The sequence below is a fragment of the Rhamphochromis longiceps genome, linkage group LG8 (genome assembly GCF_057381845.1).
Source record: "Rhamphochromis longiceps isolate RC_006_pf linkage group LG8, R_longiceps_female_GT1.1, whole genome shotgun sequence".
NCBI classification, from domain to species: domain Eukaryota; kingdom Metazoa; phylum Chordata; class Actinopteri; order Cichliformes; family Cichlidae; genus Rhamphochromis; species Rhamphochromis longiceps.
In genome coordinates this window covers 21,795,137-21,817,281 of record NC_140564.1, presented here as the reverse complement: position 1 = coordinate 21,817,281, position 22,145 = coordinate 21,795,137, and the positions used below count along the sequence as shown (strand labels likewise).

The window sequence follows — 22,145 nt, the reverse complement described above, 5'->3', positions numbered from 1 at the left end:
TGCTTAAAATGCTCTCCGAGACGTGTTAATTGGATGCAAGTTGGCATATTGAGTTTTTAAAACTAAACTGAAAATATGTGCAGATGAAAAGGCTTAAAGTTTTGCTCTGTACAGGTTAGTTCTTTGTACACAGCCTGCAGCTGCAGGTCCTCTTATGATAACAAATATGAATACCTTTAATCATCCATTTTCTCTTTGTACAACACAGCAAAAAGAAAGGGACTTTCATCCTATCATGACATGACTGACAAACATGATTCCGCTGTTATTTTCCTGATGGTTGTATTGAAATGTGATCATACTAAGTACTAGACACGTACCAAGGTGAAACTGCACAGTAGTAAGTTGATTGGAAAGATCCTTCACATGAAAGTCAGTGTAACCGCTGAGGTCGTTGCTGTTGTGCTACGTGATGTATGCCTTTTGCCCACAGTTGTGTTGGATTGTAAAAACATCTCTGATCAGTTTAGCGAGTAATAAATTTAGGGAGCCCAGGAGTGCTGTCTCAAATTCATTTGAGTGTGCTAGTGTTGGGTGATGCAGAGATGTTTCTGTTCGCTGTGGATATTTGTCTTGAGGAATTAGTCCCTGTTGGCATGAAGGACAGAGAAGGTTGTCCTATAAATTGTCTCTGTATTTTCTCCTCTTTTGCTTTGCTCTGTCTGACTTTGCTCGTCCATATTCACTCCCAGGGTTTCAATCACTGTTTAAGGCTTTTCTCACCTGCTTTACTTCTTCCTTGCTTATTTGGAGTGCATGGCTATGTGCTCTAGGCTGAGTATGCTCCATAAATACATGCAAAACTACAAACCCTGGTCTAAAAAAAACCAGCTCTTTTCCTAGTTTTTTACACTGACTTCAAATGTGCAATTTGACTTGCACGTCGAGTTTGCACATCAGGTTTTTGACATACACATCACTGTCATTTTGACTCTTTTGAACATCAATATAATGGACAAAGAATTAAAGGAACACTTTGAAAACACATCATATCTCAGTAGGGGCAAAAATGATCATGATTGATGTCTGTACTGATATGTACTGGATAATGTGTTAGCAATGAAAAGATGCCTCATCTTTTCCTTTTAAATGAAAATGGTTGACCTACACAGGGCTAAATTCAAAGATACCGCAAAAGTCAAAGTAAAACAGTGATGTGGCAGGGCCGTCCATTTAGCTGAAATTTTGTTGCAGCAATTTAAAATGGTTCTCGTAGTTTGTATGCCCCCTTACATGCTTGGATGCATGCCTGACAGTGTCGGGGATCGTGCACCAGGGGGAACCCGGGACCCACTGCACCATCGTAGGGTCTGACAGTGACAATGACTTCATCCCAATACCTAATGGTAGTCCGGGTGCTGTTGTTTAGCCTGTAGAGGTTTGTGCGTCCCTTCGTGGATATGCCTACCCAGACGTCACTGACCCACCATCAGACCAGTCACCCTGAACAATGTCACAGGCAGCAAAATGTTTCTACTTTATCTCTAGACCCTTTTACACCTTTCACATGTGCTTAGGGTGAACTTGCTCTCAGCTGTGAAAAACACAGGGTAGAAGTGGTGGACCTGCCAACTCTCGTATTCTACGGCAAATGCCATTCAGCCTACATGGTGCCAGGCAGTGAGCAGATGGCCCACTAGAGGACATCAGGACCTCAATCCACCCTCACACAAGGGTGTGAGGGTGCCAGAGTAGACTGTCTAGAAGTGCTCATCCTGTTCCTCTTTGCACAAAGGAACCAATGCCAGCCCCGTGCATGGGTTATGGACCTTCTATGGCCCTGTCTAGTTCCTTCAGAGCAACTGCCCATCTCCTAGAATCTTCTGTGTTCTTGGATCTGTGCTGGGAGACACAGCAGTCCAGCATGTGAAAATGAAAGTGTAACTTTCATTTTTTCTTAATCAATTTATATCACCACAATGTCTCTAATTTTGACTATTTTTGACCAAACTATTTATTTATTTAATTATTTTACTGTAAAAACAGCCTAGAAGATATAATACCAGAGATGTGTCAATTTAGCTCAAAGTAAAATGAGGTCATTGTTCTCAAAAATGCCCAAGTCATTTGCTTTTGTGCTCAAATGGCTCATCCGTATCTCTTTGCAAGTACCAACAGTAGTTGCCCGTCATGGTCGGATTAAATTTTCCCTGATATTGGTTTTCTATCACTTTCATATCTCGATGAAATCCTTCCTGGTGCCCATTGCTGACATCACACAGGTTTGGTGGAAACAAAGTCAAGATGAGAATTTTAATAATAAAAAAAGAAAAAAAAGCATCTTCAGTGACATTCATGCGCTCATTCGGTGATTCATTTTCAGCATCTTATCCACAAGCTCCTCGTAATTCTCTGCTCTGTGATTGCCATGAAAATTCTGGACGACCTGCAGGACAGCTATGGTTGAGACCAAACGTATTTTATAAATGCTGAAATGCATCACCGTTCCTGTTCAGTCATCCTAGTAGTCCAAAACTTGGAATATCAACTAAAAAAAACCCCAAAAAACCCAGGATGTGCTAGTCGTAGGTTTTTAGATTTTGAGTAGGCAAGTGAAATGTTTGTAAGTACAGGTGAAAGGATCCCAGGTATGTGGTATCTTTTGCTTGCTGGGCTGCTTTGAGATTTTGCTCTCTGTATGACCTAAGCAGCTTCTTACTTTGCTGAGGGGATGGACTCTAAATGTATGTCCTTTTAAATTGATTATTTAAAGATCTCATTTGTCCACACTTCATCTTCCCTGATCAAACAACCTAACAAAACCTGGGGTCATCTGTGCTATGAGTTCGCGGTCTGTCCGCTTCATTATGACAGACCAGAAGAAAGTCCTTCAAGCTGTGAGTTCATTTCAGGCAAAATTCTAAACAGGCAAGGCTCACAGAGTTTTCTGTGGTCTTTAATTCAGTCTTTTTTTTTATATTGGATCAGGCTTTTCCGCTCACTCAAGCTAACAGCTTCCATTCTTTCACAATGAATTGAATCTTTTAGTTAAGTACTGTAGTTTAGCAGCTGCTCTGTCATTTTTTTTCAAGCAGAAGTGGAATTGTCAAATATTCCTACTCTTCAGATGCTGCTTTCTGTGGCCTATGTTGGTGAGAGTGGCAGCCATGGGTCAGAATGGAAGGTTGCTCTGTAATTACAGGGTTGAAGGTTTGATCCTCTAGCAGATGTGATAAAGTGTACATGCTGGTGCAGATGCAGTCACACTGTAGTTTTTCTGTGAATTCCACATTCTAGTATCCTCACTAGTGGGCTGTCCACTTTGTACCCTGCCTCTCATCTGGGTTAGAGTTAATTAATAACTCATTTGGCAGCTTTACACAATATGTTATTTACATTTAAATAGCTAAATAGCTCATCTTATTCTTTTATAAGATGCCTTGGTTTTTACTCCATTTGGTTTAAGAAGCACTTGGCTGTGGCACAAGCTGTAAAGCAGCATTTGAAGTCTGCACAATTGGAGGGATACTTGTGATTGACACAGAGCTGTGTAATTTCCTTCCTAACACTGCTTTCAGATCAAAAGCAGATCGGATACTGAAGCAGTAGGGTTATCACGATGATCAGTAGTCTGTGAAATCAAAGAAGAACAGTTTGAAAGCTGCGAAACAGCCAGCCAGCATAAATACTCACAACTCTGAAGAGAAATGTGGATAAATGGATCTTATAAAAATTTTAACATCTTGAATTTGGCCTCGAACGTCACACTTAACTGGAGTTTGTGACTGAATAAAAGCCTGTGCAAAAAGTCTGGAGCCCACCCCTCTTTTCTTCATATTTGGGTTCTAAGTGGTCTTAACTAATGGTTCTCCAAGCTTTCTGGACATTTGCTGCATTTTCACTTATTTCTTTCAAAGCAAAACATCACCACTGTCTTGACCAGCAGCAGTGCCTCATCCTGAGAGCAGTTGAATCGCGTCATAAAAATGGCACAAGGACTGTCGTGAGCATGCTTCCTGCTCCTAACCCTAACGCACCAGGACCAAACCTGTGATAAAATGTGTTGACACTTTCGTCACCAAATAAAAACAAGATGAAAGTGTTCTGGACAGATAAGATCTAATTAAGTTGCGTAGAAAGGCGGGACAAGTTTACTTCTGATTGGATCACTTCTAATCTCCTTGTGCAGCAAGGTTAGAGACGCACATTTGATCTGATCCTGAGAAATGGAGTTGGAGTGAGAGGTTCAGCTCAGTGACTACAGGCCAGTGGCTCTAACACCAATAACCATGAGGTGCCTGGAGAGCCTGGACCTCAAATACATCAAAGTCACTATTCCACCTACTCTGGGCCCATGTCAGTACACAGACAGAACCAGCATCAACAGATGATGGCATTCCCATCACCTTCTACACCACATGGACCGCCTGAAACCACAGGGAACATTTAATACCAACAGTTGGTCAGGATGGGCCCCCACTGCTCCTCAATCCTCTCCTCAGCACAGGAGCCCGACAAGGCTGTGTTTTTAGCCTTTTCCTGTACTGTCTGTATGTATAAGACTGCATAAATGTCATTGTTAGGTTTGTAGATGAGACGGTGGAAATAGGACTGCTCACTGGTGGGGATGAGTCTGGCCACAGAGAGGAGGTTCAGAGGCTGACAGATTGGTGTACTGAAACAATCTGGCTTCTAACACCACAAACACCAAAGAACTAATAACTGACTTCAGGAAAAATCAGAATGTTGACTCTGTGACATACTGGGGAACCTGTCTGGGGTGTACTCCACTTCTTGTCCCATGGCAGCTGGGATAGGTTCCCCTGCGACCCTAAATTAACTGAATGGATGGATGGATGCACGCAGGGATCAGGGATGGACACAGGGCTGGATCAGAATGCCCAGATACCATTGAACGTAATTGAGAGGATGTACAGAATACACACAGTTAAAAGAAAAAAGCTCAAGATAGACTGTAATTCCTGAAAACTATGAGGAACATAAACCTGTCTCAAAACCTTCTGGTGTCTTTCTGCTGGCACACTATTAAAAGTGTCCTCCTTTGCAGCATGCTGACATGGTAAGGTAACATCTATGAAGCGGATAAAAAAAGGGACTGCGGAACGTCATAAAAGCTGAACAAAAAGATCACCAAGACACAGTTGCCAGCACTTGGAGACGTATACACATCGTACTGCTTGCAGAAAGTACTCTGAATCCTAAGGGACGCATCTAAACTGTTTGAATATCTGTCCTCAGGCGAGCGTTACAGGTCCATCAAATCACAGACGACAAGATTAAGACACTTTTTATCCCAGATACATCACAACACTGCAAATGTTTCAGTAAACTTCATCAATTTTCAATGTATCCAGCAAAATATAAAGAAATGAGGCGTGGCACAAGCTCCTTATGTTTCTCAGTTAATTCAGGGTTTTTGAGGAAACCTTAGTCAGGCTGTATATGCTGTGATGATGAAAACTGGTGATGCAGGATGAAGAGAATCTTGTTTCTCGGGTGTAGACAGAGTCATAATCAACATCCACTTAACAGAGCATATCTAGGCATCAGATTTAGTTCTTGGATATTGATTTATCTGTCAGAATCCAAGTGAGAGACGTGATTCATGTTTTCGTGGCAGATTTTGTGCTTCAACATGCTTCTTGTTGTGTGGCAAGACAAAAGTCCCCATCCAGCTGCTGCTTTCTTTTCTCAGAAGGACGTGTTCCTGAGAAATTCGCCACTTACGTCTTGTCGTCAAAACAATCTTAAATGGCCTTACTTTGTGCTTATTGCTCTTGTGTTGTCATGGTTTCACATCCATTAGTGGAATAGCTAGAGATTTGTTTGACATAAACTGAGGTAAAAGCACTCAATGTTTGTCTCCTTAAAATAGTAGTGGCATTTTCTCCGCTAAAGTGTCTGTCTGGCAGGCGAGTGGTGGCGCTCAAACAGTTTAGAGGCCTGAAAGTTCATCTCTCAACTGACAAAAACGGCATCGCTCCCTTGGGTTTCTAAGCTTTTTGTGCGGAGCTACTTCACACATCACACTTAATCCTTTTGTGGGACTTTTTCTCAAATCAAACTTTTCAGGGGCCTTGGTTATCTGACGCATTTGCTCTCATTATACAAACTTCTCAGACTGCGTCAGGTATTAAACGCTCAGCAAGTTGTTTCGTATCCTTTTATCTGTGTTTAGATCTGTTGTCCTGCCACCTCACTAGATAACCTGTCCATTGCCTACAAATGCTCAGAAATAAATTAGGGTGACTAGTACAAAGGATAGAATTCAACAATATGCATATAAAAGCAACATTGTTCAGAATTTAGTCTGCTCCAGCATTAAGCCTTCGGTGCTGTGGCTGATGTTTTGTTTTTGTCGTTTTATCATTGTGTTGTGATGACTCTAGTAAAATGGAATGGAAAAATGATGGCAGTGGTGGTGGGTTAAAACATACAATTACCTGCATTTTTCCTCTCCTGCAGCCCAGAACTGTTCAGGCCTGCGGACGTGTTCTCAGTGCTTGGAGCAACCTGAGTGCGGCTGGTGCGGAGATCCCACCAGCACAGGAAAGGGCCTGTGCATGGAAGGTTCGTTCCGGGGTCCCATGAAAAGACTGGCGAAGCAGGGCCAGCAGGGCCCGTCGCACGACATGAGCCTGGAGCCAGGCATCTGCCCCAAAGACAAAGGCTACGAGTGGGCCTTCATTCAGTGCCCCGGTGAGTGCTAAACTTCCTGTCAAGCTAACTGAAATTACAAACCATCTGTCATGTCAAGTGAGGCATTATTACCTATTGGAGGTCACTACTTAAGCTTAGGGGGAAAAAAAAACAAAAACAAAAAACTCTACCATGGACTCCTGTTACAGCCTCCCTATGCAACTAATCCGTCCCTGCTGATTCCATGCAACCTTATGCCGGTGTGACGTTTCATGCTTTCATGAAGCCCCTGTCCATACTGCTATGTTATGTAAGATGATAATGTAGCCACTGTAAGTTGTAAACTGAGAATGTGAGCAGCGCTCAGCAGCTCGCGGATTACTTAAAAAACCTCAAGAAATCAGATATTTGTGTGAGTTTTGGTGAGTCTAGAATGAATTAAAAGACTTGTAATATTTTGCCCAATTAGAGTTTTACGCCTCTAGGCTTGAACTCCACCATCATTGTGTCTTTTTCTCAGTTGTTCACTTTTTATAGCATGGTGCCTCCGGCCGCCGTTGCTGCCATCGTGGACCCATTAGAGTTTTGAATTGTCTGTCCATCCTTCCCAAACGCTCTCGTGAATGCCTTGAGGGACTTTCTTCAAATTTAGAACAGACCTGTATTTGGACTCAAAGATGAACTGATTCGATTTTAGTGATCCGTCGTCAAGGTTGGGGTGACCTCAAAAATTCATATGATTCACACAAATGTCAAGTAGGATTTGGGCATTATTGAACACCACATCTCAGGGACAGAAAGGGAGATTGTGGCCGTATTTTACATTTGCCATAAACTACACTGGTGACGCTAATGGATACCCACCTTGAAACTGTTCTGCTTGGCTAAAAATGCACATAAACTATTCATCTTTCCAGTTACATGCTATTTAGCAAGTCAGTTCAGTTTCACTTATATAGCATCACATCACAACAATTAGCGTCTTGGTGTGCTTTATATATTAGGGTAAAGACCCTTTAATATTAGAGAGAAAACCCCCAACAATCAGATGACCCCCCCCCCCCTCTAGTAAGACAGCACTTGTTTTAAACAGAAAACGCCTCCTGGCAGTCTAGGCCTGTTGCCATTAAGGTAGCATTGCTTCTTTCATGGCTGCTACTTTGTGTTCCAAGCATAATAATTTTTAGCAAATTACTTCAACAACTGCTCGATAGCGCGAGCACTTCTATTTACCGTCAGATACAGGTAGTTTAAGGAGTGGACGTTATCCATCCTAAAATATCGGGGGTCATACTGATGCATAGTTTCTTACATGCTCACTGTGTCCACACACTTTGTCTGAAAAATCAGTAACAACAAGGTTAATCTGCAAATTGTTGAATAGATTATCTTCAGGTTGATTAAAGGATTAAACTATTACAAATATTACAAATATTTTAAAAGGCAGGTCTGGATAAAATAACAAGTCAAACAACAAAAAGCTTTTGGATTTCTAGGATGCTATAACAACTCACATATGACAAAGGCAGCTTATGAATCCAAGAATATTTGCTTGGGTTGTCAAGTTAATAAATTTCCTATAATTTTTCATTTTTCTTGCTGTGACAAAGCAGCAGAATGAACTCTTCTGTCTTTTTTTGCAGCATGCCAGTGTAACGGCCACAGCACGTGCGTTAACGGCAGCGTTTGTGAGCAATGCCGTAACCTCACCACCGGTCCTAACTGCGAGACCTGCATGCCTGGTTACCATGGCGACCCGACCAATGGCGGCAAATGCCAGGGTGAGTGCCGCATCACAACAGACATTGGTTATTCTGCATGCATACGACTTAATGGCTCCACTTGTTTTTGTTGAGGCAGTCGAGTGATGTACTTTAACCCCAACAAGCGCCCCCTCCCAAGCATGTTCTCATCATCGTTATAGATTTCATTGCAATGCAGGAGATCAGCATTATGAAGTTTAAATGATACAACACAGAGTGCCTTCTCTAGGTTGTTTTAATTTGACTCAACCTGCTTTGTGTAAGTGATAATTAAGCTTTTTAGAAGGATATGGCCTGCTTTTTGAATTCTAATTGATGTAATATGTGGTGAATATGGTGTAATGCAAGTTGATAACCAACAGAGGGCACTATTGAGTGTTGATAGTGATAATTTGCCCACTCATGTTTGATTAATGACATGCAATATGTTGGTTTCCTAAACAGGCACTTTCCACCCATGGGATCCAAATACTTTAAATTTACACTGTGAACATGCACACAGCCTGACACACACACACACACACACAGCTAGGAAGGGGGAAAATTGATGCTTTAAGCTCAACTTAATACAAACTTCAACACATGCAGCTCAGTAGCCTAACTGCTTTACCAGTTTTCTGGGTGTGGTGCTCTTTCTTGATAGAAAACCTCTTTTGATTGAGTTTTTGATTAGCTCATGAGGGAGATTTATTATCCCAGTCTCCTGCCCAATGGCAAATAAATTTTTCTTAAGTGACTGCAACCCATAAATTATGCTGAATTCCTGTTTTCTAAGCCAAAACACATAATGTCTGCTAAATTTATTGTGGAGAGTCGATGTGAACGCAATACAGGAATGGGTATTAAATCAAATACACAATGATCACACTAGTATCTGATAACTGTCTTGGCTTGTGTTTCTTAATGAATGGATCACAGACTGGCTGAAGGCTGGGAGTACAGGCTCCTTGTTGAGAGGAGATTTAGCTGCACTCAATGGTTATGAGACATGAATAGCATTCCTGAGAAGTTACATGTGGGGTTTTGTGTGACTCGCCAGACATGGGAGACACAAATTTTGTGGGCGCTTTACAGTCTCAGATACCATATGTTGCTGCTCAGGCTAAAGCTGTGAGTTGGAAAGTGAAACTGCACCAGTGAATACCTGTCACTATTCTCCTCATTCTCCTGGAGCCTGAGGACAAAAAAAATCATAATTTGTGATAGGAACATGTGAATAAATTCACAGCGAGGAGAACCACATCTAATGTGGCTTTCACATAGTCAAATTAAATCCCCGTATCACCAGCTGTCAATAACAAGAAGTGTTGGAGGAAGTGTCAGTATACTCAGTTAAAAGCTTTCCAGTCTCCTAAAATATTCATGCCATGCTGGAAAGGGTGCACTACTTGGAAAGGAGGGAGGAGGATCCACTGGTCCTTCAGTAATGCACCTTTTCAGTGTTTTAATGATTACTGAACTGAAAAGAATTGGTCAGTGTTTTTTTTTTCCTTCTTTTTTTTGTCCTGCAAAAGCAAACCTGAAAGGCTGTCACAGTAGAAGCACTTTAGAAGCCAATTCACTCATCTGTCACACATCTATTGCAGCACTTTCTGTATTCTTTACACACACACAGATACACATGCCTAGCGGGTATCTTAGCCTTTGTTTGGAGGTGGTGGTTCTCCTTCATGTCTTTGAAGTTCAGCCAGTCTTTTGGGAAATACATTTGTTTACCATCTTACCCAGATCAATATCAATTTCCCCCTCTGTGCAGTCTTACCTGCACAGGTTTCAAATGTATAACTGATCACATATAAGTGTACAAATCCAAACCAGCCATGTGTTTACTGTATCAAGTTTTTTTTCTTTTTTGTTCAGGTTTGATATTGATCATTTCTGTTCTTGTACCTGTCTTTTTTCCTTTTCTTTTTTGGCTTTGCTACTCTCTGTCTTCCCAACCTTCTTTTCCATCTGGTTTTGCCTGTTACAGCCTGCAAGTGTAATGGTCATGCAAGTGTGTGTCAGGTGTTAACCGGCAAGTGTTTCTGCACCACCAAGGGGATCAAAGGAGACCAGTGCCAGCTGTGAGTATATTGGTCACTTCTCGCTCTCTCACACTCACTCATACAAATTTTGTTCCTGAAATTTAACCATGGAAGATGCACTGACTGCTTCCATCATTTTCCACTATGTGTATAAATGCACTAGATAGCAGGGCTGTTTTTTGTTTTCTCCTTGTAGCTACTTTTGTGCTTTGCTCATACCGAGGCTGATGACTTGTAGCTGGTTCTGAGCTTTGGGTTGCTTTAGATTGATCCACTTTGCCTTTGTTAGCTTCTTTAAAATGTCTGTATTCATCTGGGTGAAGGTGACTGAAGTGTCTCATTAAGTTTATTGTTATGAGCGTTTTATGTTTACTTTGGACAACTTTGTGTCTTCACTCTCAGTAAGGAGCTTCCACACTAATGACATGTTAGCGTGTGACTGCGAGTGTGCAGCTGTGTGCCTGCGGTGCTGGGTGCGTGTTGTGCGTGAAATGGACCGGCCTGTAATCGGACACACGTGAGGATGATTGGCTGTTTACGGGTCAAGACTGAAAATGCTGGAAATCAGCTGATTTCGGTTTGTGGCTGGTTGAGGTTGATAACAGAATAACAAGATAAAAAAAATAATGTAAAGTATCTGATTATATATATTCGTATTAAATCCACAATAGAAAAATACCATTTAAGTGATGGAAAAAAGTTGCTGCCTGATTACTGGTGACTGTTTACCCGATGAAGATCTGGGTTGAAATCTCACCTCTTTTCAGTGCACTCAGTTTTTAGGAGCTGTTGTCCCATTACTTATGACCTGCGGCTGACCTCATTGTAGTACTTGCTCTTTTGGCTGAGTTTTATTTCAGTATCAGAAAGGTCAGATCAGAAATACCAACAATGTTCCGACTAAACTCCACTGACTCACGGTAATGTGTTCAGAGCGATTCTCTGAACAACATAAGCGTGTCAGTAATCACTTGGGATAGAGCCTTGAAGATGTGCTTGAGGCTGTTTTAAGGAAAACAAGTGAGGTACCCGGCTGTAGGAAAGCACTATGTGCTTTCTTCATGCTTTAAAAAAATTGTAATTTGTCTTTACAGACACACAAATTGAACTGCTGATTGAGTTAAACCAATCCTAGCAAAACAACATTGTTGTAAAGTAGAGTAACGGGTAGCTGGTTACCCAAAAGAGGTCTTTCTTGACAAACAAATAATTAGTATGTTAAAAATATTCAATTTCTGTGGTGAAGTGGATCAGTGTGTTTGTGTAATTGTTTAATTTGGCCCCCGTATTGCCGTCATGGATAATTCCAAAAGGCATTAAAACAATTACTTTGGTTGATTTTAAGTCATTATATAGCCTGACTTTCACCAGCCATTTTTAAAATAAATTTAATGGGATTTTTTTATTACATGATTTATCTCCTGCAGTGACTCATGATTTTCATAATATAGTTATGAGGATTGATTTCTGACCAATAAGAACGGCTCAATTTCTCCTCATGTCGAGGCTTAGATGCTGATGCTAATGGCCCTGTGGTGTAAAAACAGGCAGTTGGCACTATTTGCCAGGAACTCCACCTCCAGGGTGATTTCTGCTGACACAGTCGAATCCACTCGCGTAGGAGGACCATCTCTTAGCTGTCTGCTTTCCCAGTTGTAAGCATAATGGAGACTGATATTTCTGATAACCCTAATGCAATAAGCCTTATGGATGGGTCAGCGGCAAACATATGTGTGCTTACGTACACACTCACCCACAATCTAATGATTTTTTTTCTCTCTCCAAAGTCACCCAACACTCCTTTGTGTTTTGATCAAAATGAGATAATCCCCCTCCTGCTTTTCTGCTTTTATAATTCTCTTTGAAAACACAAGGAAAATAATGCATGATCACAATATACATGAAAAATAAAAACATTGACTAGAAGAATTCATAAAGGTTATGGGAATAAGAGGGAAAGACTGCAGAGAAATCAAAGAAGAAAGAAAGAAAGAAGGGCTACAGGAGAGCGAGACCTTTCCAAACCCTCAGTGCTTTCAGTCAACATTGAGAGCAAATAACTAACACTTTGCACAATTGGAAAAAAATGTCACATTGATTTTTGCTACTAGATTTAATGTTGTGCAGTGCAGTACAGTGTAGTGTTATACTCAGATAGCAGGTGGATAACAGTTAATAAAAGAAACGTATTTTCTCATTTACTGCAGAATCAGACTCGAGTATCAGAACAGGCCAGGCAAAGCTTTGAAGCCAGCTTCGAGAAGATCCTTGTAGCTGTTGCTGATTATCACCTTGAAATTTCAACAGTACTAAAAAACTCCCAAAACAACACTTCTAAAGTGAGGGCACTCTGTTATTTTGTAGGTTACTTTGCCGTTATGCTCATGATGGCTACATTCAGACATACTCATGGCCGTGTCTGTGTCATTGACAGGCTCTGTTTTGAATGAATCTGCTGGGCTCACAGATCATAAACTGGGGGGCAAAGAATGGGCTGCCATGATTACAAAGGATCTGTCACTTTTAGTTTTTAGTCTTAGATCAGCAGAGGTGTAACATGAGAATTTTGTATAACCAGATAAGCTTTTCAGCAGCATTCTGCACAAGCTGTAGATGATGCATGGAGGGATTGTTTGAGGCAGGTGAAGAGGTGAATTGCAATAGTTTAAAAAAATAAAATAAAACAAAAATCTAAATCTCTGACTTAGATATAACAGGAGGAAATGTACTCTTTCTTAACTGATGAAAACAAGAGCTAAAGAGATGCTTACAAACATGCAGAACCACTGACAACTCCCCACGCAAAACAACTCCCAGGTTTTTTTTAATAGATTGGTTAACATAACAGAAGAGTGAACCCAGATTTTAAATAACAGGGTAGCAGGGGCGACAATTAAAACTTTAGAAAAACACTGAGGTTTAAAAGTGATATAAAGCTGAATATCATCAACATGCCAGGGTTTTAAAAAATTGTTGGTAAATGATCTTAAATGCCGATATAAAGGAAGTAAATACAGTGGGGTGCAAAAGTTTGGGCAACCTTGTTAATAGTCATTATTTCCCTGTATAAATCGTTGGTTGTTACAATAAAAAATGTCAGTTAAATGAAATGAGATGAGATAGCCTTTATTTGTCAGTTGCAGGTCTTTTGCCCACAACCGAGATGACAGACCTTGCCGACCGTACATACAATACAAACATCACATTGGGGAGACAGGTCAGGCCAGGTAGTGAGGAAAAAAACATTGAAATGTGCAACACAAAAGGATAATACAGGAATGCACAGGTATCAACACACCATAGCACAATAAACACAGACAGCAACATGGGAAAGTGTTCCAGTGTGTACATCTGATCTGCGCCTCTAGCTGACCCGATGTCCACATCGGAGGGGAGGTAAGCGTTGGAGGTGGCGTTGGATAGGGAGGGTGATGCGTCAGTGAGTGCTTATCAGTATCAGTATATGTATGTGTGTGCGTGTCCATAGTTCAGCTGAGACAGTGTCCTTCGCCCTGCCAGGCTAAGTAAACAGTCTTCCAGCCAACCCAGGTGGCCTTGCATGGAATGGGAAGGAACAGACTCAACACAGTCGTTATCAGGGAGTTTTTGTTCGGCTCCAGCCTTGAGCCCACAGCTGGCGCCGAAGGGGTAGCCGGATTATGATGGTGATTTTTCTTTTGCAAACAACTCATGAGAATTTCAAGCTGTTTTTAACACTCCGACACAGGTCTCTCAATCTCCCGTTGGATAGCCGCGAGTTTCTCCGTGATGTTCTTAACCGTCGATTCTGTGGTCTTGTCACTCTTTTGCTCACATAGCAGATTCTGAGACCTCACGACCGCAGCCAACTGATCCGAGATGTAATCCAGCTTCCGCCCAGAGATGTTGTTCTGAGTTGATTCTTTCCTGATCTAATCCAACATACATACGCTCAAAGGTGTTATTCTGAGCATTCATTGCAATCGTAAGCGCCTCCAAGCTCTTAACCATGCTGCCTTCAGTGAGCCCTTTCTGAGAAGTCGCACCTATCGTTCCAATCCCAGCGGGCAGCCTTGTGGGGGTTTGAACAACCGGTTCCGCTCTCTTAATTCTCCAATAAACCAGGGCCAAGCCAGCTCCGATCAGCAAGAACCCTGTTATCATGGTTCCGAATAGGTAGATATCTTCAGCGTCCTCGATCGACAGTCCCACGCAGGCACACGATCCTCTGCCACCCGTCCATCGTGTATCCGGCAGGGAAAGTCCCTCCAGGGCACTCGGGTTCTCCCGAGCCCAGACTTCTCATCAAAGGGTGTCAATAGCATTCAGAGACCAGTTGATCAAATCCATAATTCTCTTTTAGGTTATTGACACAGACTGTGAGAGAGTGTTCCAGGGAAAGTAATACAAAAAAGACATGAGACTAGACAAGGACATAAGAACTAGCAGGGAAGATAAGGGAGAGGAGAAAAAGTGCGTCCGCCTCCTCCGAGAGCCAAAGAAAGAATATATCATATAGGAGACACACACACAGTGATATTTGAGAAGTGAAATGAAGTTTATTGGATTTACAGAAAGTGTGCAATAATTGTTTAAACAAAATCAGGCAGCTGCATAAATTTGGGCACTGTTGTCATTTTATTGATTCCAAAACCTTTAGAACTAATTATTGGAACTCAAATTGGCTTGGTAAGCTCAGTGACCCCTGACCTACATACACAGGTGAATCCAATAATGAGATAATTTAAGGGGGTCAATTGTAAGTTTCCCTCCTCTTTTAATTTTCTCTGAAGAATAGCAACATGGGGGTCTCAAAACAACTCTCAAATGACCTGAAGACAAAGATTGTTCACAGTCATGGTTTAGGGGAAGGATACAGAAAGTTGTCTCAGAGATTTAAGCTGTCTGTTTCCACAGTTAGGGACATATTGAGAAAATTGAAGACCACAGGCTCAGTTCAAGTTAAGGCTCGAAGTGGCAGACCAAGAAAAATCTCAGATAGACAGAAGCAACGAATGGTGAGAACAGTCAGAGTCAACCCACAGACCAGCACCAAAGACCTACAACATCATCTTGCAGCAGATGGAGTCACTGTGCATTGTTCAAGCATTCGGTGCACTTTGCACAAGGAGATGCTGTACGTGAGAGTGATGCAGAGGAAGCCTTTTCTCTGCCCACAGCACAAACAGAGTCGCTTGAGGTTTCCTAAAGCACATTTGGACAAGCCAGCTTCATTCTGGAATAAGGTGCTGTGGACTGATGAAACTAAAATGGAGTTATTTGAGCATAACAAGGGGCGTTATACATGGAGGAAAAGGAACACAGCATTCCAAGAAAAACACCTGTCTCCCATATAATATATTTGACTGACATTTTTTATTGTAACAACCAACGATTTATACAGAAAAATAATGACTATTAACAAGGTTGCCCAAATATTTGCATCCCACTGTACAATGAATGAAAATGGGGCCAAGAACAGAACCCTGTGGAACACCATGTGAGAGTGGCAGAGTGATGATTTGTAAGTTGATGTGGCAATGGAGACGCTTCTATAAGCATTAAAGTGAACTGTTCAAATGCTGGACCAGACTTGCTCACCTGCTGTTTCAACCTCTTGATCAATACTTGTTGGTCAGTATTGTCAAAGGCTGGGCTTAAATCCAACATCACTTCGAATGAACTCTCCTGAATCCCTGAACATCAACAAATCACTTGAGAACAGCAGGCTCTGCCAAGGGACCTCTATGGGAACCAGACTGAAACTTTTAGAGAAAGTTCAATTCTTCCATAGAACTGAAGTGCAGTTACCTTTTATTTTTAACACTTTTGCAATAAAAGGGAGTTTTGAAATGGGCCTAAGTTGTTCTCTGAGGGTTGTATGTCTTTTGGAGCCAACTTTAAGTGGTCACTAAGCAGTTTTTGGTACTTAATGGGTTGGCTTTGTGCTTTGTTTATCTAACCAAAAGACTGCCACTCGCTTATGCAAAGTTAAAAACATAATATGCCTTAATATAATGCAACTTAACTCATTCACTGCCATTGACGTCTATAGACGTCAATTACGTTTTTCAATGGGAGGGGCCAGAATACAACCTCGGGCAGCTTGTCAGTGAATTTTATTTTTTCATATATTTGTAAATAAATTGTTTTGATAAAACATAACCTTTCTCAGTGTTATTTCTGTTTTATAGAAGTGAAAAACTTTTATATGTTAGAGGTGTCACAAAGCAAGAAATATTAGTGTCAAAGGCACTTTTCTGCTTGAAATGTATTTTTCACAAAAAGCTCGTTTTCTCCCTTTTTTTGGTCAAAACAGGCATTTTTGGTGGAACCCACCTCTCTTCTACAGCTGATTACTAAAGAATGGAAAATGGTAGAAACAAGCTTTTTTTTTTTGGATGAAAGAAGAGAGTCTGTTCTTCATTTTGGTAGGTTCAGCGTTTATATGATCATAACACACAGTTTTCTGTGGCTCTTCAAAAATGAGTAAAAATGCTCAAAAACCCTGGCAGTGGGGAGTTACCTGATTTGAAAATGGCTGGCAGTGAATGAGTTAATATATAATGCATAGTACATATAACCTACCAGATCATATCAAGGATGATTGCTGCAGAGATCTTTATGGAGCCCTGACATTTCCAATACATAATGCATGTTTGCATCTCTAATGTCAAAATCAAACCAGGTTTCATATACAGCTACGTTGGTGTAATGACACAAGTGTAATCTAATTACTTTTTTTAATATCTTGTAACTTTCAAGCTCTCATTACATATAATCATTGTGTCCCCAAACACTGTCAGCCGCTCGCTTGCACCATCCCTCCCTGTAAGCCTAAATAAAGACCTCTTCGCAAGGGTACTCTGCCTTTTGAGCATTGTGCACAGAAGTACACACATGCAGATTTTCACTCGTGCATGCTCTGCATCTACTGATGCCATTAGGACCTCCAAATAATAGCTGCACTAATGAAGTGAAGGGTGCATCGGTGCAGAATAGAAGTGCTTTTGAAAGCGATTGAAGAGGTCTGAGCTGCATCATAGCGATGAGTCAAATAAAACTGGCGAGGGAAATATTTATCATATTGCTCATTTGGATGCATCCAGTGTTCAGGATCCTTCACATGCTCGGGGGTAACGTGGTGTACCTCTCAAGAGTGTGTGAACATATCCATGCCTGTGCTAGCCTGCACAGATGTGAATTAAACTGTAAGGGTTTTAAGCACATTTCTTCTCTGTTGTTGTGTCTGTCTTTGCATTTTTGTCTGTTTTAATCACTGAGCTGGCACAGGGACAGGCAAAGGTTCAAGCTGAGTGTAGATTAAATTAAGATACAGTTCAAGGGGACTGCCTGAAGTTCAGATGTGTGCACGGATGCATGCAGGTCTAGATTAAATTAAGATACAGTGTTGGGAAGCTGCATTATACTGATGAGCACATGGGTACTTGTGTGTTTTGCCATCTGCAAATGCCAAGCAGTTGAAATGCCCTGCCAGTGACGTTCTGTTAGGCTCAAAAGCCTGTGGCAGCATTTGTCCTCTGTCCTTTGTACCGTGGTAAAAGACCACTCTGCCCTGTCCTTGCCTGTATAACATTATAACAGCAAGAGGGGGCAGAGCTGACCCCTCCTGAGCTGTGTGAACCTGCCTCCTTTAGGTCACTGAAGACACCGATCCTTGTTATTTAGGTTTTGCTGGGTAGATGCAGTGTTAAAAATCCATCTTCTGCACATGTGCATTGGCGTGAGTTATTGTTTTCATTACATGACGTTTTCAGTTTGAATGAGTTTACCAAATGATTAAAAATTTTATCACCTCTTTATAATTTATAGAGTTTAGAGGATTATTCCTTATTTTCTAAACAACAAAAATCTAATACTATAGAGTGATTTTAGTGTTGTAAAATGTGAACACTAGAATTTGAAGATCCGACTGTAATGCTGCATAAAAGCTGAGAAAGGATGCATGGAGGTTGATTGCTGCTCAAAATGAGTTAAAACACATTTGCAGCAGTAATCAGCAGGTATAATAAGAGCTATAGTACCAGTAATTGAAGCCACAGTGACGATCCTCTTAAAATGTTGCCTTGTACATTGTCGTTCTGCGAAATAAATGGGCAGATGCCTCAGATTTGGCACAGTGGTTACTGTATATGTAGAATCACTCTTAATCATGACTTCGTGACATTGCAAAAATGCAAAACCTTGCTTGCTCTACATTATGAAGAGTGGGAGCACATTCTTTGGTCTGATGAGACCAAAACAGAGAGAGGGGAAAGAAAAAAAAAGTTAATATCGGATGAACTACAAGACGTTTTGCTCGAACCTGGCCAGAGCTGCCACTGTGAACACATAGTCCTGACACTGAAGAGGTGGGAGTGCGATGATATGGTGCTGCGTGAGTGCAAAGGGTGTTAGAGAGATGACATTTATAGAGGGCATCACGGACATGGTCGACGAGATGACTCCAGGAGCCTGGGAGAGGAGGAATATTCCAGCATGATAACGATCCAAAGCACATGGACAGAATTACATAAGAGTTTGTCTAAATGAATAAAATGAAAAGTGTAATCTGTTAAAGTGTTCCTTCTGATGCGAATCCAACAGCACACCTTTGCAGTATTTCAGTGAGAAAGGCAAAGGGACACAACCCCTGCAGCAAAGGACAGGCTGGGCAAAAATTGTCACTGAAAAATGTCAAGACAAACGTCCTCCACGCCAAGAAGGATCAATTCTACCATCATAATATAGCTGGAGATGCACAATATTGAGAAATGAACAGATTCAGTTATTGAAGCTGTGCAGACTTCTGTTGTTGGTGTTCTTTTGTATGATGCAGTCAAACGAAACTGTTAGTTTGGATTTTGAATAAATCCAAATGTCCCGTTTGAAAGCTTGAAAGTAGTGCAACTGTTGTAATTTTGAATCATTTGAATTTGAAGTTGCTGCACAGGGGTGTAGTCACTTCTGCTGTGCACTGTACTCCTGAGTGTCTGAGAGGAGTCAGCAGCTACAGTAATATGTGACATATAAAGCTGTTGTCAAATCAAAGCTGTTGTGTAATAGCTTTGCTTTTTTTTTTTTTTTTTTTTTTTTTTTAAAGCATTTTTGACATTTTTTCTCCCTGGTGATATTTAATGTGCCGAATGACGTCTGGTGACCTTCAACCCCGTATGACTGGGTTTTTATTTTTGTTGGTTTTTGCACAGTACGTTAGGTGGTGATAGCGTCTGTCTTGCAAATCTGAAATGCTGCAAACCAAGCCAGTCCCAAATTATTTTTAGAGTCAGAGTCATCCTCATTCAGTGTAACATCACTGACGGCCTCCTCCTCCTCCTCAGCGGCGTTCGTGCCTCTCGGTTGGCTCGCTCCACTCTGTTCCCTCCTTTATTTGCCGTCCCCTCTGACTCCTCGACACCGCCTCGGATATTCACATTCTCACAAGTTTAATTGGTTGTCTGCAAGATGAACCAACTGTGAAGCCTAATCAGTGTGATAATAGGTTTCTTATCTTTAAAGTAACACAACAATTTTCACCTTATTTGTGCGCTTCAATTGCATATGTGGCATTCATCAACCTGCTCATTGTGGTCAGTCGCTAAAGAGTGATGACAGTGAAGTTCGGAGTGAACTGCGGACAGTTAAATGCATGTACGTGCGTTGAGAGGCGGAGCAGTGCAGTCCAGTGAACATTGCCATATGTTCCTCCTCATTATGGGGGCTTTAGAAAGCAATGGGGCTGATAAAACAGAGCAGTTGATGGCGTTCTGTGGATGTTAACAAATTATTTTGCTTGGAAGCACTTCATTTAAAAGTCAGACTGTTTTCTGGCTGATACCACAACATCCTTGTTGTGAAAAAAAAAACCCCAAAACTGTAGTGGGTTTTAGCAAACTACACAATCTTACAGGAAAACCTGGATGTTTAAAAAGTGTTGACTTTAAAGGAAAAGCTTGAGACTTGAATTTAACCTCTCTTAGGCTTATTGTAAGTTTGACATCCCTGCCTTAGAGGGAGAAAAAAGCATGGCTGCAAACCCCTTTGACATCATGAGCCACGTACAGTACCAAAGAAACTAGTTTTACTATGCATTAACTATCCACTGTAAACAACTGACATTTATGTTGTAAATAGTGAAAAAACAAACAAATAATAAAAAACAGGCACTTTTAAAGGGATTTTTAAATCGTGTAATTATTTTGTAGGATGAATAGGAAGTTGGAGATCTTTATCAGCAGGAAAAATTAGGGCTGGATTGCGGGCTTTGCTGTGGCGATTATGACACCCCTGCCCTAAAGTATCAGAGAAACAAGGAGTTGCACTTAACAGCGTCCAAGCAAAAGCCTCCTGTTTTCTGTAAAAACACTTTTGAGTTATGGACAGAATTAAACGTCATGGGACAACCATTTAGTTATTTAGCCTGTGACTGTTGTTACTGTGTTCAACCCCAGCTCTGATTATCACATCTGAATTTTAACTTGGGTCAATAAACCTGGTCCATTTTGAACTTTAAATTTCCTCCTTACTACGTGCAAAACTCTGTCTTATCTGACTTTATTCCACGAGGAGGATTCCCCTTGATCACCGGTTATTCTCAGTTAAAGATTATATTTCTCCAAAATTCAAATAAGAGCTGTTTTTGCTCCAAGGATTTTAAGGGCTTAAACCTGATCACAGACCTCTGTGATCAAGCGGAATGTGAAGTTTTGTGCATGTGTGACTTTGATAAACAACATTTTTTTGGGGGGGGGGGGGGAAGAGAGAAAAAAATCTAATTAACTTTTACAAACTATCAGATTATTTCCTCTTTGTCAAAAGTAAGAGACTTGATGAGGCGCCAACAGCAGGAGCTAATGCGCTGGCACTTGGCAGACACTGCTTCTGATAAGAGGCATTCTTGCTCTCAATCTGTTCGCACTCTTCTTCATCTTGTTCTCTCCTCTCTGTTTTCTTCACTGCAGATGTGACTCAGAAAACCGTTACCTTGGCAATCCACTCAGAGGAACCTGTTACTGTGAGTAATTCTCCGCTGGACAGCTACTTGCTGGAGAGACAGCTCATATGCACTCGCTCTCACAAACACACACCTTTATTATTCTTGGCGATTCTCTCTCTCTTTCTGTCTCCCCTCTCTTTCTCTCTCTCTCTCCCCCCTCTCCTTCCACTTCCACTCTTCCGCCCAGGGCAGATGGAGCATTTTAGCACTTTGGCACCAGGGGCGCTTGTTCGGTGACAGAATGACTTGTCGTGAAAATGTCAAGTGCATCAGAGGGAGTGAGTGATTGAGCTAATCAAGGAGACGGAGGAGTAAAAAAATTCTCCACTTGTCTACTCACTCAATCACGCACCTACTCATTTATTCATTTAGAAAGTTGACTAAATGATAGATTTTCCTTTCACTTAACAAGTCAAACTATCAGTGTGCGTATATGGAAAAGGAACTCGAATGACACGAAGCTGACACCCAGCGCCGAGTGGTAGCACATCTGTGCCCCCCTTCCTGTGTATACTGTACACGCTGGTGTGTTTGTGCTTTGTGTGTTTATTTGCATGATGTGGTGTCCTTCACGGTGCTGCGGTACTTAGCGATTTGTTATCTGCCTTTCAGCACTCCGCTACTGACAACAGAGCCTTTGCCAAGGTTTTGTCCCTTTTTGAAATGCCACAGCCTGACAACAGGCTCAATGGGGGGAAGACAGGAAACTAAAAGCCTGAAGCTTGTTTTAACCTCTGGACACCACTGGGACTTGTTCTTGAGCTTAGCTGTGCACTATTG

General features: G+C 41.4%; 1 protein-coding gene across 1 annotated transcript in view; it reads left to right on the top strand.

Moving 5' to 3' along the window:
- The window catches only part of atrnl1b (attractin-like 1b), a 70,235-nt gene that overhangs the window by 16,178 nt on the left and 31,912 nt on the right, over positions 1-22,145 (top strand). Inside the window, exons 18-21 of the mRNA XM_085416449.1 lie at positions 6,427-6,660; positions 8,244-8,381; positions 10,336-10,429; positions 21,331-21,383. Of these exons, the coding sequence (XP_085272575.1) occupies positions 6,427-6,660; positions 8,244-8,381; positions 10,336-10,429; positions 21,331-21,383 (519 nt within the window). The remainder of the gene's footprint in view (positions 1-6,426; positions 6,661-8,243; positions 8,382-10,335; positions 10,430-21,330; positions 21,384-22,145) is intronic.